The 18,587-nt window shown below is 45.3% G+C and overlaps 1 protein-coding gene across 3 annotated transcripts in view; it reads right to left on the bottom strand.

Annotated features, from left to right (window-relative positions):
- szt2 (SZT2 subunit of KICSTOR complex) overlaps positions 1 to 18,587 on the bottom strand; it is a 178,512-nt gene that overhangs the window by 146,588 nt on the left and 13,337 nt on the right. For all 3 annotated transcript variants that reach the window (XM_063201598.1, XM_063201599.1, XM_063201600.1), the window contains exons 15-27: positions 18,337 to 18,579; positions 16,945 to 17,023; positions 15,523 to 15,611; positions 14,789 to 14,957; positions 13,996 to 14,110; positions 13,484 to 13,600; positions 12,324 to 12,524; positions 11,289 to 11,386; positions 10,590 to 10,731; positions 9,219 to 9,476; positions 8,728 to 8,932; positions 7,952 to 7,999; positions 5,105 to 5,229 (exon numbers count right to left, since the gene is read on the bottom strand). In XM_063201598.1, the coding sequence (XP_063057668.1) occupies positions 5,105 to 5,229; positions 7,952 to 7,999; positions 8,728 to 8,932; positions 9,219 to 9,476; positions 10,590 to 10,731; positions 11,289 to 11,386; positions 12,324 to 12,524; positions 13,484 to 13,600; positions 13,996 to 14,110; positions 14,789 to 14,957; positions 15,523 to 15,611; positions 16,945 to 17,023; positions 18,337 to 18,579 (1,889 nt within the window). The remainder of the gene's footprint in view (positions 1 to 5,104; positions 5,230 to 7,951; positions 8,000 to 8,727; positions 8,933 to 9,218; positions 9,477 to 10,589; positions 10,732 to 11,288; positions 11,387 to 12,323; positions 12,525 to 13,483; positions 13,601 to 13,995; positions 14,111 to 14,788; positions 14,958 to 15,522; positions 15,612 to 16,944; positions 17,024 to 18,336; positions 18,580 to 18,587) is intronic.

Here is an 18,587-nt window from a genome sequence, read left to right as displayed (position 1 = left end):
TCAGCACAGAGGCGGAGGTGAGCGATGGGCTGTCGCCTTCCTCTGAGGCCTCACGTCCAACGCTACCAGGACTATCTCAAGGAGAGGGAGGCGCGCAGACAGACACACACACGCATGCACGAACACACACGCAAGCACACACACACACACACACACACACGCACACACACACACACACACACACACACACACACACACACACACACACACACACACACACACACACACACCCACTCCAACTTTGCACATACATGCGTACTCACATGCGTACTACCCACAGACACACACACACACACACAATCACACAGTTTTCCCAAGCTCTTTACTTTACACACACATGCAGGATAGGGATGGCAAAAATATTTAAAAATCTTAACCGGCTACTGAGCCTCATTAACCGGTGGTAATCTTAAATGATACAATGTTTGCGTGCCTGATATGCACAGCACTGAAATTTCACTGCAAGTTCTTTATTTAATTTTTCACATAAGCCTTTTTTTTTAACTGCGCAGACAGGACCTGTCATATCCAGCGTCGTACAAATAGTCACTATAGCAACCGGTAAACTGTTGGCTCTGTGCTGTGGTTGCGCTAAATAAATTCGGCCATGTGGCGGCTAACCGGTGGCAGAAAAAAATAACCAGTTAACGTTGATCTGGTCGACCACCGGTTAAATGGCTACCGGTTAACATCCCTAACGCACGCACGCACGCACGCGCGCACAAGCTTGAGCAGATGCCCACAAAAAACCCACAACACGAAAGTACTTTAAGCCTTTGACATACAAAACACACGAACATACAAAGCACACACACATAACAGAGACAAATCACACACACACACACACACACACACACACACACACACACACACACACACACACACACACACACACACACACACACACACACACACACACACACACACACACACACACACACACACACACACACACACACACACACACACACACACACACACACACACAGATCCCCAGCTGTCCCCCGAGAGGTTAATAATTATCTGGTTGCCTATCTGCCCACTGAAGCAGCTGTGCTTTGCCATTTTAATACACCCGTGTTAGTGTGTGTGTGTGTGTGTGTGTGTGTGTGTGTGTGTGTGTGTGTGTGTGTGTGTGTGTGTGTGTGTGTGTGTGTGTGTGTGTGTGTGTGTGTGTGTGTGTGTGTGTGTGTGTGTGTTTGGGGGGGGGGGGTCACCTGCTCTCTTTATGTTACGTTTGTGTCTTTGTGTGTAGGTGTGTGTGTATGTGTGTGTGTGTGTGTGTGTGTGTGTGTGTGTGTGTGTGTGTGTGTGTGTGTGTGTGTGTGTGTGTGTGTGTGTGTGTTTGGGGGGGGGGGGGGGTGGGTGTCACCTGCTCTCTTTATGTTATGTTTGTGTCTTTGTGTGTGTGTGTGTGTGTGTGTGTGTGTGTGTATGTGTGTGTGTGTGTGTGTGTATGTGTGTGTGTGTGTGTGTGTGTGTGTGTGTGTGTGTGTGTGTGTGTGTGTGTGTGTGTGTGTGTGTGTGTGTGTGTGTGTGTGTGTGTGTGTGTGTGTGTGTGTGTGTGTGTGTGTGACACCTGCTCTATGTGCGTGTGCATGTGTGTGTGTTTGTCTTACTGAAGCAGCTTATACCCTCTCCCATGCAGCCTCCCTGTCATTTATCAGTAACAGGCTGCTGGCTGCAGCACTTTTAGCAGCTGAGAGTCAAGAGAATATGCAACACCACACCTGCATCACTTACAAACAACATGTCCATACTACCAAACACACTTGCTACTCCTTAAACATCCACTGACTGTGTTACAAAACAAAACATGTGTGTAAAACACATCACCACAAAAACATCACCACAAATCACACATCACCACATTACCAAGATAGCCCCTGCTACTGCACAACTATCCACTGTGTTATCAATCCATTGATGCTGGCAAAGGGGTCACTTGCCCCGGGCCCAGGGAGAGAGGGGGCCCAGAATTGGATCCTCATTACATTGTATTGATTGGTTCTGGGGCCCTCTTAGATGTCTTTGTCCCAGGCCCAGCCAAAGCTGTCAGCGGCCTTGCCTATACTGCTACGTACTGTCTTATCCAAATATGCCTCATTGTGAATTTCCAGAAATAGACACTTTAGCTCCAAAACTTACTATACTTTGGCTATTCTAGTAAATATTATTTATTATTTAGTAAATATTCATGAAAAGATTAAATTTGGCAGTAGACGGCACAGTTGCAATGAGCAGCATAGTTGAAATATCTATTCTAGCCGTCATCCTACACAGTGCACCTTCAACTTAAATTTTATTATGTTTTTATTTAACAGTATATCTACGTATATTCTTTCCCCTCGTGATCCTTACATGGCCTCATCAAAATGGTAAAGTATTGTGTGTGAAAAGTGCTATAAAAACTAAAATGTACTTACTTACTAACTTATTTAAACTGCCCTATGAGCATCATCGGCTACCCCCCACCATGTCAACACTCCACAACAAGCCACTGCATCACCTCAAACAACTTGCCCACGCTCCACAATAAACCCCTGTCTCTCTCACTAAGATCAGGTCGATATCCCACAACAACAAAACACTGCCTTACTAACACACTGCCTGTTCCTCCAGAGCAAACCACTGCATCACTTACTAATACCACATCGACACACCACATCAACCACTGCATATCTTATTAATACCATGCCAATACTGCGAAACAACCCAGTGCATCACTCACAAACACCACACTCACTATTCCACACGAAACCTCTACGTCCTTTTAAAAACAACTTTTCTGCTACTCCACAGCAATGAACTGCATCATGCACTAATACCATGTCGATACGCTAAAACACGCTACTGCATCATCTGCTAACCCTATTCACTACTCTTCAACAAGTTAAACAAAATGCAGTGTTAATTCAACACTTACATAGTACTCTGGGACCAAATACACAATACATGGGTTCTCAGTGTTTATCAACACTATGTTATGAGGAGGGGCAAGACACTGGCAGCCAACCACCTGAGCTATTTTTTTGACCGACAACGGTTTCCAACAATCAGAGGTTGAGTTGTGCATAGCTAGGTTCACGCAGTCAGGTTAGCAACACAATTTAGAACCCATGTATACGATGTTGAATGATGTTAAATGGATTCTCAAAGTGTTTAATGAACACTGTAAAGTTTGCTGTGTACTGTATCTCACTTTCTTCAACCGTGCAAACCATTTCACAACAAACCTATTCCTCTCATGCATCAGCTACTCCGACGGAGCTAAGCAGCTAAGCTTGTCGTCTAATGCATTTCAGAATTTCATTTTTTTTACACGGTCACTTAGGCAGGCGACGTAACCCAAAATTAAAGATATTGCACTCTGTCTATTCTCAGCAGAAAAATACAATTAAAAACTCCAGTGTCTTAAGCCTGCTAATTCTGAAGCGCGCGTGTGGATTGTGGACAACGACTGAAATTAATCCAGGCTTTGGTTGAGACTGACCCTGATACCAATGCAGCTGAGCTTCAGATTCACTGCAGTGCAGAGGAGGCTCTAAGAGGTTTGAAATGTGAGGTGGCGGCAGCAATGATTCCCTTACATCATTTACCACATCCATGAAAATAAAGAATAACATGTTAATGTTATTGTTAATTCAGCCCTTGGAGAGTCGATTTAACATCTTCTAGATGTTTCTAGATATTTGGTCCCAGATTACTCTCTTAGTGTTCAATTATTAACAATGCAATTTTTTTACTGTGTACTCTTCTGAATTGAATGTATGCACACAGTTCAGAGACAGTGCAATTATAAATGAATAACCGTGTTCAGAATCAATGTGACTAATTTTCATTGAGTCAATGTAACACGGCAGTGGGTTTGTGAAGGATTGTTGCCACAGTAGTCCAACTTTGTCTGAAAGCGCAAGTCCAGAGGTCTCAAGTAAATCACTACGGCAGTGAAGGGCATGACACCTCTCCACAATCCCCACGAAGCAACAATGTTGTCCTTTTATACCGCCATTCAGCTACCAACTAATTGAGCTGGAGGACAGCACATTGGACTTTTATTTGCTTGTTTTAAAATGTGTTTGCTCATTCTCTGCTCCGAGAACAATTCCAATTTTAAAGCACCAACCACTGCCAAGAAATAGACACAGCCATTCTTTGCCAATGGTGTAGTTAAATGGGCAATGCATTTGACATTTCCCGTACCACACAATTCTCCCAGAATACAGAATGCAGTTTGAAGTGCCTGTCTGCATGATGAAATCCTTCTCATAGGGACAACCAAGCCACCATTCATGAGTCATTTATGTATAAATATACCAGGGGCTTAATGTCCCAATTATGTAGTATACACACTGTGTGTGTGTGTGTGTGTGTGTGTGTGTGTGTGTGTGTGTGTGTGTGTGTGTGTGTGTGTGTGTGTGTGTGTGTGTGTGTGTGTGTGTGTGTGTGTGTGTGTGTGTGTGTGTGTGTGTGTGTGTGTGTGTGTGTGTGTGTGTGTGTGTGTGTGTGTGTGTGCGCGTGTTTGTGGTGGATGGGGGTGCCCCCTTACATTTACGTGTATTAACTGTGGGGACCAGGGAAATTACTTTGTCCCGGGCCCGGGCCCGGCCAAAGCTGTCCGCGGCTCTGTTTGCACAGAGCTGATCTCCATAGTTAAGGTGTGATATAATCCTGACTTCAGCCATCCGTAAGCTTGCACCCAGTTATCACTATTTCTAGGACATACACTACGAGCGGGCATACACCATTACCAAACGATTGGGTGAAATCAGATCCAATTGTTTTGGTTCAGTCCTCAATTAGGCAGCTCCAGACCCTCTGAACAAAATTATTAGGAGAATATGGTAAGAGCAGTGTGATATGTGTAATATCACTAGTGTGATATGTGTGTATGTAGGATTGTGTATTATACTGTACCTATGTATAGATGTTTGATCTTCTCACCTTTAACATAGATCTGGTGGTGCTGCTCCGGCAGGTAGTGTGACATGTGCAGTGTACGTATAGAGGTTTGATGTGCTCACCTTTAACATAACTCTGGTGGTAGTGCTCCTGAAGGTAGTGTGATATGTGTAGCGCATGAATAGATGTTTGGTGTTCTCACCTTTAACATAGCTCTGGTGGTAGTGCTCCTGAAGGAGGCTGCAGTAGTTGGCCAGCTCCTTGTGCTTGTGGGGGTGCATCAACTCGGTCCAGGAGGGGGCGCTACCACGTTCCTGAGACTGAGACCTGAGATGGGGGTGCAGGGGGACAATATAGGAACACAAATACACACACACACCAGAACATACGAGCATACAGACACACACACACACACACACACATGCACCATAGACACACACAAGCAAGATCAAGTTGTGTTAGCCCACACCTGGGAAAAAAAGAAGTTCGAGCCACATATCGTCAATCACCTGAGAAAGCACAAGTTTGGTGATTCCATTTGAAGCCAGGAAACTCTCATGCACCATAGAGGTGGTTAGCCCTCACACACACAAACACACGCGCACAGTCGTGCGCACGCGCACACACATACATTATTTAATATTAAGGAGGACCAAGCAATGGATTCACAGTCCACCTGCTCATCTCCCTTGCAACCCCCCCCCCCCCACAAAGTTCATTGCAGCTACCCGGCGAGTGAGAGCACCTCATTTAAAACCCATTCGACGTGGCATTATGCATTCATGACTGTTTAATCAATTTGCAGCTGCCAAGGGGTCAACACACAAACAGACGGGAGACAAGTCAGAGGGCCGGTAAGAGGATCAAGAAGCATGCAATTAAGTCTTAAGCCACAGCGCAAACAGAAAGCCAAATTTTGACCACTCGAAATCACACATTAAGATACACACGAAAACACATCCAGACGCAACGATTAACATGAGGCCGCCGCTGCTGCTGAATGCGTGTTTGTAGGCAGCTGCAAATATTTATTGAATATTCAGAGACGGAGCAACTCACACTGAGGCGTTATGTTTTATTCTCCACATTATTGGAGGCTAAATCCACAGGCATGTATGTTGTTGCAGCCTGTTTCTGCCCTCCGCATCTGCCAAGCTTGGGAGTGGGCAGCTCGGTTTTTCCTGCAGTTCAAACCCCTTTTAAGTACTTTGAAAACTTTTCTGAACCTGAGCACACCTTTCTCCTCCGTCTGGTAAATATTCAGCTTACAGAGGATGTGGACTGTCCCTGAGGCTCAGAAAGCAAAAATAACACCTCTTGCTCCAACCAGGGCTACTGTGTAGAAGATTATTGTAATTGGCACTGTTCTTCAGCTAGGACCATTTTCTAGCTGCAAGTGGTGCAGAGCTAGAATCAACAAATACGGTAGTAGGACTTTTGCTTTCTGAAAACATGGCATCCACACCTGGTGATACTACAGTGAGGACCACAGTGTAACAGTACGTGATTGGATAGGACCCACCATATCCAAGGAACCCAAAGAACCTGAGGACAAAAGCAGGCCTGAAACCCTCCCAAACAAAAATCTGAGGAAGCTTGATCATTTCATTTTTGTCCCATGCAACATATAGCCTGACACAGAGTGTATTTTGAACAGAGATGGGAGACCCAACGTTCTGAGAGTAGCTCTAAAGTCACACAGGCAAGGGGGAAAACTGCCCACCGTCTCCCATTGGCATTGTTAGCATCAGTGATAAAGGCTACTGGTATAACTGTTCTGAACTTTCATGCAGTCTTCACTTAAGTTATTGGTAGTCACCACATCGCAACACTCAGTAATTAAATCTTGCCTAAAAACTAGACTTCTACCTCATCCAAAAATCTCACAAAATCCCTCCACTTAGCTCATAGTAACTGATTGCACTCTCTGGCTGTAAGGTGACAGATAAAAATACTGCAGTTTGTTGATTTGGTAAGGTCATCTACTCTCTAAGGCTGGATCTCCCATCTCTGTTTTTCAATCACAAGGCAGAGAAGACATTGCTTGCTTCCAATCATATATTTCTGGAAAAAGACAGCTTTACAACAGGCAGAGTCTATATAAAAACAACTGAGAAAAAGACCCTTGACAGGACATGGGGTTTGAGAGTGCTGGAGTCTTTGAATGCTAGATAGAACTCCAAGAAACTCCAAAAGTGTGGCCACAGCGACACAGTCAGTAAAAGCTTTTCAGTTGTCATGTTTTCACAACACAGCACGGCTTATAACAGACTAGGTGCTGAGGCAAATTTTGTTTAAGGAAATTTGATAAACCCCTGTGTCCTATCAATATTGTTTCTATTGTCTGCAAGCAGTGGCTGCCATCTTCCTTGCATCATCTACCATCCCGCACCTCCCTAGCAGCTGAAGCACCATAGACTTACTGATCAGAGACACAAAATTCACAATGGGCTTCGATAGGCCCAGACATAGGACCACCACCAAGGATTTGTGCTGCCCAAAAACAGGAGCAGCCCCTTTGGGTACCAGCCAATGATTGTTATAATGTATTCTCATCAGGGGTGTCGAACAGGGGGGGTTAAAAAGTGACCAGGACCCCATACGGGGGCCCACACAGAGTCCAATTTATGTATATATATATGGCTGAGGGGGTCCATTGGAGCTGATTGTACATAGGACCCAAAATTTGCTGCTACGCCCCTGATTCTCATTAGTACCACCACCCAGACGTGCTGCTCTGTGGAGGCCAGCCCTTTCTGATTTCTGCAGCCCCACCCACCCTCCAGCATCCCTCCCTCCCCGCATGAGCCTCATCCCCTAGCCAGCGCTCCCTCCCTCCATCACCATCACCACCACCAGCACACCCAACACCACCACCAACACCACCACCAGAGCCCCTGAGCGCTGCCTCACAGCTCTGCTGCGAGACATTTTGTGGCTGCCTGAGGGTGGTGGTGTTCTGTTCGGGTCGGGTGAGGTGGGTGGTGGTGGTGGAGAGAGGTTTGGAGAGGCAGAGCGGGAAGCAGAGAGCAGTGCTGCGCTGCGCTACCTGAACTTCATCTGCTGATACAGTTCCCAGGAGTCTGCATCTTGAGGTCTATTCTCACAGCCAGGGGAAGAACACAAGAGGCAAGAGATTGGAACATAATTAGGATTGCGTGCTTACAGTAGTACAATACCACTGCCAAACGGCAGCCATCTTTAAAAATGGTGGGGCAAAGGTGTTTACTACAGTAGCTGCTTTGCTTGACCTATGACCAAACATAACTGTGTCATAAACATACAATTGTGCTGCTATTCGTTGTTTGACTTTAGCATATTACGTAGCTAACATTATCATGTTACAGTATTACATTGTTATAACACCATTGGGTGACTAAACATAATGTCATTAAGTATTAATAGCAACACAAATAATCTAATCAGTTACAAATATTGACAACTTTACATGTTCATAGCATGACGGACAATTATGCCACAGTTATGTCATTTATGTTACAATTGGTTTTATAAACCATGTTGGAGTAACTTTTACAGGCTGACCAATGAAAGGGGGGTCACTTTCAAAGTGACAAGAATGGGCCAGGATTTGCGAGACCCACAATTTAGTGTACATCTGAGGTAAATTTGAGAAATTTCCCTGGGAATTCAGCTTTTGACATGCGGCTTCTGCCTGCATCTGTCCTAATGCCTATCTGGGAAGCCAGTTCAAAGGCCCTGCACAGCCGGCTACCATGCTGAGAGGTGAGGCTGACCTTCTTAAATGTGTTTGAAGGGGTGGGACGATGGGAGAGCATAAGGGGGGGTGTTTTAGATGGGGGTTACCTGAGGAACACATCTCTGGGTTGGCGGCCAGAGTTGGGGTTCACCAGCTGCTCCTTCAGGGACTCCAGGGAGCAGTTATAGACGTAGACGGGGCACCGGGGCCGGGCAGCGGCGTCGCCGGCGCTCTGCTGGGAGGCCTGCCGGCTGAAGGTGATGTGGAGGTCACGCCGCTGCGGCTCGGAAAACTGAACGCCATCTCTCTCCTCTGTGGATCACAGACATGTAGGCACAGTCACACAGACACAAACACAAACACAACAGAACACATTTAATGAAATTATTTAAGCTGTTACACATGTATGATATAAAAATGTGATTTTCAATGTCAGTGCGAAGCCCTTCTCTCACATAACATGTGTTGTACATGTTGTTGTTGATTAAAATTCGAAGTTTACAATAGGCTAAAATGACAGCAAACATATTATTTTCTGAATGCAATCAGGCCTTAAAGAGCCATCATCTTCCCAGACAGCTTAGGGTGCATATATTACCTGAAGCAGTGGCCCCGTTGGCCTGCTCAGGGTTGGCCAGGCCGGCTTCCCCCTCCCCCAAGTCTGCAGTGGGACTGGTGGGGGAGCGTAGGGGCGAACCGGGCCCCAGGAGTAGGCCTCCTGCGTCTGCCAGCCCGTTAACAGACCCAGAGTGGGAGTTCGTCTGAGACTGGCTGAGCATGGTGGGTTCATCCTCCTGGAAACTCCCGTTGGCTGTCAGCTCCGTCTCCAGTCCCGACGACATCAGGATCTGCACGTCTGCATAGGACAAGGGAAGCCAGAACATCTCAGAACATTTCTGCTACACTCCACTGGCTCTCGCCTTAAACGTGTGCATCGAATGTACGTACAAGTGAGACGTAAGCTTTTGAGGGAGCCATAAACTTCCATGACATGAGGAGAAAGTTTTGTCTGCGTTTGCACTTCACGCATATACCTCAAGACTAAAAAGAACGGAACATGCTGCTGCTGGCTTGAACGGCTTCATTGATCCCAATCGAACTCTTTCTTCCTGAAACACTAGACTGCTGTCTGACAGACATGAAGCAAAAAGGGCCTTTACACTTGACATAACAATCCAAAAAGAGTGCTAGCTGGGAACAAGGGATATTTCATTGAACCAAAGAAAAAGCTACCATTGTTCTTTGAATACCCTGAGGGGAAACTTTCTATGGATTCCATCGGATAGTCTTTCTGAGCCTATTTGTTAACCGTGTGTAGTAACATAATATGGAAACCAAGGAGCAGTATACGGATAGAGATATACCAGTGTGTAAAATACACATCATTTGAACGACAACATCGCTGTCTTTTTTTTAAGGAACTGCTTCACAAGGTTCTTTCAAAGACTAAAACCTAAGTGAAGGAAATAGAAAGTTTGGACACCATTTCTCCGACTACCGGGAGCCACTGTGTAATATTAAGAGGATTTACCACATTTCCTAAAGCAAATTTGCTGTATTGGTATTCCTAATGGGTCTGAGGCAGCGAAGCACTATTCTGAAGAAGACGTATTACTCTCAGCGGTTGGCAAATAATGGGCTTGTCATTAGCATTGACTATTACTCAGAACATTTCCATTTGGAAATGAGGGGAATATATGTGACCAAAATGCAAGTGTCCGTTTTCTCTCAGCGTTCTCCTCCAACACGGAGCTGCCTGCCAGACAGCTCATCTTGTGTTACAAACAGCCTTACTACCAAACCCAATACGGGTGGTTCCTGGCATTCAGGCTATGTGGGTATATGTGGGTATACTATACAGTATGTGCGTAATGGCGGTTTCCATTTCTGGATGAAACACGCCATCCTTCCTCCGTTAATGACCGTGACGGGCTAAAGATTTCGACCGTAGATCTGATTTCCCCTTTACCGGTAAATGTGGCAGGGAGGAAGGTGAGGAAGATTTGCTGGGGGCTGACAAATTTGGCGTAGCACTTCCACTGAGGCGCCGAGCGCTCCCCTCTCCCCTCCGGCACAGGCTCATCGTCCGCCAGCTCGGCATTGCTGAAACTCTGTCATAGGAGAGAGAGAGAGAAAGAGAGAGAGAGAGAGAGAGAGAGAGAGAGAGAGAGAGAGAGAGAGAGAGAGAGAGAGAGAGGGAGAGGGAGAGGGAGAGAGAGAGAGAGAGAGAACATAATAATAAGTCATGTCACCCGGCAAATCACTGAGGGCTTCCCGCCGTGTCCCGCAGGCCAGATGAAGCAAAATTGAATTTTTAATCACTGTTTGGACTATCTCAGATGTCCCCGACATTGTCTGGTAAAAACTCTACTTGACACTTTATCTAACACATCACCGCTGTGTGTGATGTGCATTTCTCCTGAAATACCTAGAATTTGGAGCACCACACAAAAACAAGATTAGGCTGTCTTGGCAGGCGGTGCAAAACACTGGCTGGCTGTGACAGAAAGTCCTTGTTGTTTCAATAGCTCATAGCTGTGTGTGTACAGAGACACTTTTTGGCTGTGTACTTTCAGTGGAAGGAATATTGAGTCACCCGAGTTTATATGAATTAAATATGAGCTATATATGAGTTATATGAGTAATACATGACTTTATGCAAGTTTACCTGCAGCGTGCTGGTGGATCCTGTGGCCTCTTTACTGCTCCCGATGGTGCGGATAGACATGACGGTGTCCTGCCTTTCTGGAGGCTTCAGGCACTCCTCTGAACAAGACAAGACAATGAGCCCCATGAGACGTTACTCAAGATACTGTAGCCTACTACACAGCCCACAATGGCAACAAAATATATGAAGTCATAGGGCCATTTTGGAATAGTGGTGAGTATCAATAAAGTAATACGAGATGCCAAATCTGTCTCCTATTGTATTGATTTCACTCTTGTTGACTACCTCCATAGGCAATAATGTTCATATTTGAGTTGATATTTATATTGAACAGAGATATTATGTTAAACCCTAATCAATGCATTGTTGTTTGGCTTAGATACACTGTCATCAATTGAAAAAAAAACAAAAAAAAACGTTGGCCCAGCCGTGGCTCTAACAGCTGGGCACTGGACTCCTATGCGGGTGATTTCCCAATCCTTCCACATCTCTCTCTCTCTCTCTCAGCCATTTCTTGTCTGTTCTCCACTGTCCTATCAAATAATAAAGGCACAAAAGCCCTAAAAGAAAAAGAAAAATGATTAAATAAATCACACCACATACACACAATACATGCCAGGATGTTACACAAAGTGAGCCATCATCATCAGTCAAGCTGTAGACTAGTGTTTCTCAACGGGGGCTGTACGGCCCCCCAGGTGGCGTTAGGGAGCCCTCAGGGGGCGTTGAGAAGCAGACAGATCAGAGGGGGTGGTGCTTAGTTGCAATTGGGGGGAGCATCAGTCCATTTTATTTTTTCAATACTAAGGGGGGTGGGGGGGCATTGGCAGGCTTATGATAAAGTCAAGGGGGCGTTGGGAGGCTTATGGTGAGGTTCAGGGGACATTAGTTTAAAAAAAGATTGAGAACCACTGCTGTAGACTACTGTCATAGCCCCATACAACAAATCGAAATGAGCTGAAGAGCTTGAAGAGCCGAGGGCATGCAGTAGTTCTCCTTGCCCAAACTGTCGGGTGCGGTGTGGGAGGAAGTTACCTTTGATAACGGGCAGTGTGAACGGGGCAACGTGGCCCTCCCTCTCCCTGTCCAGGATGTGATGCATGAAGGTCACATGGTCGACGTCGGCCAACGGGATGTCCCGATCGCTGAGGTCCTGCTGCATCGAGCTGTGGAAGAGGCTGAGCAGGAGCTCGTTGGGGAGGGAAGGCGTCCCCTGGGAGGCCTCCTCATTCTCCACTGGAAGAAGGGAGCGATGGAAAGAGAGGAGAGAGAGAGAGGGAGGGAGAGAGAGAGAGAGAGAGAGAGAGAGAGAGAGAGAGGGAGGGAGGGACAGAGAGAGAGAGAGAGAGAGAGAGGGAGAGAGAGAGAGGAGATCAGAGGAACGGAGAGAGAGAGGGAGAGAGAGAGAGAGAGAGAGAGAGAGAGAGAGAGAGAGAGAGAGAGAGAGAGAGAGGGATGGAAAGATGGGGAAAGAGAGAGGATGAGAGGGATGGAGAGATGGGGGAGAGAGAAAGAGAGACCAAAAGAAAGCAGGAAAGAAAACGAAAGACAGAGCGTGAAAGAGAGTGCAAGAGAGTGAGAGAAAGAGCGAGAGCGACAGAGAGGAAAGGAAGAGAGAGAGGGAGGCAGGATGCTAATTCGACATCCCTGCAGCAAAATGTCACAACTAACAAGCTGCAAATTACTGCCTTGCAAATGACTCTCGCATTACACAACAATGCTGCTCATCTTTCCGAGACGACCAGACCAAAATGACTCAGACATCCATTGCATAGAATAAAGACTATGGGGTGTAGAGAGTCAATAAATGTACTTCCATAAACACTGGTCTTGTTAATTTGTTGGTACGTTATCTTGAACTATCCGGTTTCACAGACTTTGATATGCATTTATGCATTTCTGTCACTGCAGAGAACATAAAGGCTATGGACTTCTGGACATAAACACTGGTCTTGTTAATTTGTTAGAACAGATATACTTTACTTTATCATTACAGCTATCTGTTTACACAGAACATCTGTACATTTCTTTAGGTCTGGAGAGAGAGAGAGAGAGAGAGAGAGAGAGAGAGAGAGAGAGAGAGAGAGAGAGAGAGAGAGAGAGAGAGAGAGAGAGAGAGAGAGAGAGAGAGAGAGAGAGAGAGACAGAGACAGAGACAGAGACAGAGACAGAGACAGAGACAGAGAGAGAGCTACCTCTGCTGAGGGTAAGGAAGAATATCTCGATCTGTTGGCACTTGGGCAGGAGCTTCATTAAGTCAAACTGGAAGGGTACCGTCTGGATGCTGTCAGTGCTGACAGGAGTCTCATTTGCTTCAACATGGAAGAAAAAAAAAACAGCAAACGACACCAGCAGCAGTTAATGATACGTAAACAAAGTCCAAGGCACTGCTTAGCTGTAAATAAGCATTATACATACATTAAAATCACACAAAAAATATTCAGGTGTAATTGGTGTTAACGTTCATTAAAATAGAAACCAACACAAAACAAAAAACTGAAAAGATGTCATCCACGTACCGACAGCCTCACAACAACTCCACATATTTATACTTGTCTGTATACATAACAGTGTACATTAACGAGGTATGTTAATTCGCATTCTTGATAATCAGCGGATGCTAATGGCCTTGGACACACTATATGCTTGGCTGGCCTCCGCTACCTCCACTGAGAGTGTTTGTTTACTTCTTGAGGGAGCCACTCACCAGCAGGGTCCTTGGCAGCACAGAAGGGGTACACCTGCTCCTTGTTCTGGCACAACTGGCTCAGGTACTCAAAGGTCATCATGGTGGACATGCACGCCACATCTCGGGGGAATATCTGACGAGGACAGAGAGAGCGAGACAGAGAGAGAGACAGAGAGAGGACGCTCATTTGCAACTTGTAATTGCCTACGAAAACAGTCTTTCCTTCTAGGCGAGTCTCTCCCATACACAGCGGCCATCTTGCCATAGCCTGCAGGCAGCTAATTTGCACGCGCCTTCGTATCACAGCTCTGTAACTGCATGGGGGAGTGATTCATAACTCCCCCAAGGACAATAAAGTAGAGTCATTAAAAGTGGAATACTAGAACAACCAAATAACTTAATGATACCATCATAATGTACATAAATGTCAACCTAAGGCTGTAAAAAATATCTTACAGTACACATGTGCCAAATGTCACAACATGACACGACAATAAACAGAATAATCACGCCTTTTAAAAGGGCCGTGAGCTTTAAAATTAGAAAAATTAGGGAAATTAGTGACTTTTTGCCATCTCTGTTGAAGACAATGGGTATAGGTCAAGCTCAGGGTATTAATACAAAAACAATTATTTACAAATCACATTGGATTTCCAAATCACAACAGCTGTCTGGGTTTTATAATAAATGATTACCCCATAATATATATATATTTAAAACTAAAAAGCTACAGTCATTTGTTCGGTCATCACTTTGCATAAAAGCGTAGCTAAATGTAATGTAAGTATTAATGTGTGTCTAGTCTACTGACTGCCTGAGGGATCTCCTGGTAGGTGAGGCCCAGCAGATGGCGCTGTTGCTCCAGGCTGCTCAGCACCGTCCCATTCTGAGGCTCCACCCAGCACTCTGTCACCAAGTTAAGCTCTGTTTCCATATCGATGGCTTCCACCTCAGTGTCATTGTCATCGTCAGTGGAGAAGCTTCAAGGTAACACGTGGGTAGAGGACGAGAAGACAGAGAAAGAAAAAGACACAGAGAGAGAGAGGGAGAGAGAGAGAGAGAGAGAGAGAGAGAGAATGGGGGCAGACAGGAGGGGGTACAACAGTAAAGTGAAAAAAGTTTTCTTGGTGGACGGCAGCCAAGAAATGCTACAAACAGTGCTACAGAACACTTAAGCCCGAGGCACTGACAAATGCTTGTGTCTCAACAGAACAGAACACTTATCTGCTCAAGATAGCCCTGCATGAAAGTGGCAGACGGACAGAGACCATGAATATGTAGGATATGACAGGGGAGAGAGAAAATGATACATAGAGAGCCAGAAAGAGACAGCGATAAAAAAACCTTTTTCTCTCAATAGCACACACACACAAAACGTTATCTCTCAATAGCTGTGTGTGTGTGTGTGTGTGTGTGTGTGTGTGTGTGTGTGTGTGTGTGTGTGTGTGTGTGTGTGTGTGTGTGTGTGTGTGTGTGTGTGTGTGTGTGTGTGTGTGTGTGTGTGTGTGTGTGTGTGTGTGTGTGTCTGTGTGTGTGTCCACTCACCTGTCCTTGGTAGAGGTGGAGTGTGGTGGGAAAAGGATGTACTGCACTATGCAGCTGTGCCTCTCCTCCTCCACGCCAGCAGGCAGGCCCTGTTAGCAATCACACACACAAACACACACACACGCGCGCGCACACACACACACACGCAGTACAGTAAGAGTATTCTAAACAGGTCTTTGAAATTACTGAGGTTGACTATTTTGATGGTTTCATCCAAACGTCATGTACCATATGGCTTTGGACGAGACGGCCCAAAAACATATCAGTATTTCAAGTCCAGAACGCATGAAATCAGCATTTCCAATTGCATTAAACAATGACCTCAGGCAGGAAATCATTTCAAACAAGCCCAACATGATCCTCAGGCAACACTAAAAGACTACAAAACAGGTTATATTTGTGGTAATGTTCATTTGTTTTAATCTGACAACGTTTGGCCTGTCGGCCTTCCTCAGGTCACGTGTGCAATGTTCATTTGTTAGACACATGTTTGAGAACAACTGATCAATTACCAATGGCTTCATAAACAACCAACGTGTTGAAATGCAATAAGTAACACACAGGAACTTGGCAAATATCATATCTAACACCAGATATCTTCCTTTTTTCTCACTAGGTGAATTGTAGGCAGAATAAGTATAACACTTTTTACTTTAAGTCACCACGAAAATCATGTGATTGAGCAGGTGCGCATCAACTAAAAAGAACATGTTTTTTAAGTCATCTTCTCTTTCTGAACAAACTTGCCATCTCATGTCTCACTTGGATGGCAAACTTGCAAAGACAGCTAGAGTCTGTGATATGTGACTGCTCTGTAGGGCAGAAGGTGTAATGACTAGTGTTGCACCGATACCGATTCCAGTATTGGCCAGGGCCCCTTTACTGCACTAAAATGGTGGTATCGGTATCGGTGAGTACCTACAAATAGGGCACCGATACCATTTACAGATGCTCATATGACACTTGAACGCAGCCTTTAACTTAGTTACTTTATATCAGGTATTAAAAAAATATATAACAAGTTCTACTGGATTCACTTTGTACAGTATTACCGGTAGTCTTTTTCCTGTTTCACAAAGGTAGGCAGCAGCCTGACAAAGCCATGATAGCAATGATGTTACATCCAAGTAGTAGCCTATGCTCTGCATATATACAGTATACTGTATATAAATTTCAAACAGGGTAGTATTGGTATAGTATCTATCGGTATAGATACTGCACAGTTGGGTATCGGTTATCGGTATCGGGGCCAAAAAATGGTATCGGTGCAACACTAGTAATGACGCCCCCATGGTGTGCTTCCCATGACTTGTGCCATTTTGGGGCTGTTTATTAAAGCGAACTCCCACCTGAACCAAACTCTTCTCTACATTGAGTTCTTTTTCAGGTGTGTGTCGGAGAGAGACCCAGGAGAGCACTCACCTTCATCTGCAGCTCTGTCACCATGTTGACTATGCCCTCGCCACTGGCAGCGTAGTGGAAGCCCTCAGAGATGCGGATGCTGCAAAAGGTGACAGTTCACCCATTAGACGTTTTAAGGGTTTTTTTTTACTTTTACACTTTATTATTCAGATAGGACAGTGAGAGAGGTACAGGAAATGAGTGAGGAGAAAGAGAGAGATGGGGAAGGATCAGGAAACGACCTCAGGCCGGAATCGAAACCCCCACCCCCCCCCCCCCCCCCCCCCCCCCCCCCCCCCCCCCATTTGTATTCACATCAGGGTAAATACACACTAATGTGTGAACATAAGCATCCAAAAGGCCTGCCAGATTGTGGATATAAATTAAAATGACAATCAGCCATGTAGTGTTAACACAACTGTTAGATGTCAAATAAAATCATCATTTTGCCTCAGCTCAACTGGAAAGCCTGTAGATATTGAACATATGGCTTTCTAAGGAACATGTGCGTGACTGTGTGAGCCAATGCTGTGCTTGGAATACAAAAACAAAACGCACTCTAGAAAAGAGAATTAATACCCCGATTCTAACCTGATCAACAGTTCTGAGCTGCTAAACCAGCTTTATCTTCTTACTGAAAAAGTCTACTGCTGCTGCTGCACACAATCTGCAGTATGTTTACAGCACAAACAAATATACATCATCTACACATTTGTGTATATCATATTAATATACTGCATATATAAATAATAAATACATGATACAGTACATCTGCCCTACCCTACCAAAATCAAAAAGTAGTAAGTCAATCAAACACCCCAGTATCCCCAAATGAAGCAAATGCATGACAAGGCTTCTTCAGTGTCATGCATGACAAGGCTTCTTCAGTGTCCTCAGTGTCCTGTTCAACATGGTCTCTTCTGGTCAGAACGCACTGTTAAATGGTGATTCGGGTGCATCAAAACCTTGAAAATCCTGCTTTGCACTATTGTTCCTTTTTACTAACATATTCACTTGTAAAATCTTAGCAAATTTGGACAATGCTGAAAGGTGGTACAATAGGCTTGAAATTCTGAATAGCAGTGAAAAGGCAATTTTAGCCAAATCCGTGAAAAGTGTGTTTTGGGACTATTTTGATCAAATGTTTTTAGGAGAATCATTTGACAGAATGTTCCAATTGCCTTTCCACTTTCCCAGATTTGAAAGAGCTAGTGCATGTTAATTTTAGCCATATATTTACCCATATTCATGTAGCCATTCTTTCACTATCTTTTGGGTACTTTATATTCTTGCTATGAACATAGTCCAGCGAGTCTCTGTAGCTAGGTGGCCTCTGGTGTATTCACAGGGTAAGAGCTGAACTCACTCTGCATTGGTTTCTGAGCATAAACTGTGAATAAGAGCTGAACTCACTCGGCGAGCATGGAGAGGATGTGAGCGACGGCCTGCAGCGAGACGGCGGGCCCCAGGCCGCTCTGCACGGTCCACACCCAGCGCTGGTGCAGGAAGTAACGGGAGAGCGAGGCCAGTGTGGAGGAGGCGGTGCGGCCGGCCGCGGACGCGGAGCTGAGAGGAGCCGCCATGCTGGGGGGCTGGGCGAAGGGCTCCATGTTCAGGATGAAAGGCGTGCGGAAGTCCAGAGGGAGCTTCTCATACCTGCGAGA

The sequence above is a fragment of the Engraulis encrasicolus genome, chromosome 6, assembly GCF_034702125.1.
Source record: "Engraulis encrasicolus isolate BLACKSEA-1 chromosome 6, IST_EnEncr_1.0, whole genome shotgun sequence".
NCBI lineage: Eukaryota > Metazoa > Chordata > Actinopteri > Clupeiformes > Engraulidae > Engraulis > Engraulis encrasicolus.
The sequence above is the reverse complement of the archived record's forward strand: the minus strand, read 5'-3'. Positions and strand labels throughout refer to the sequence as shown.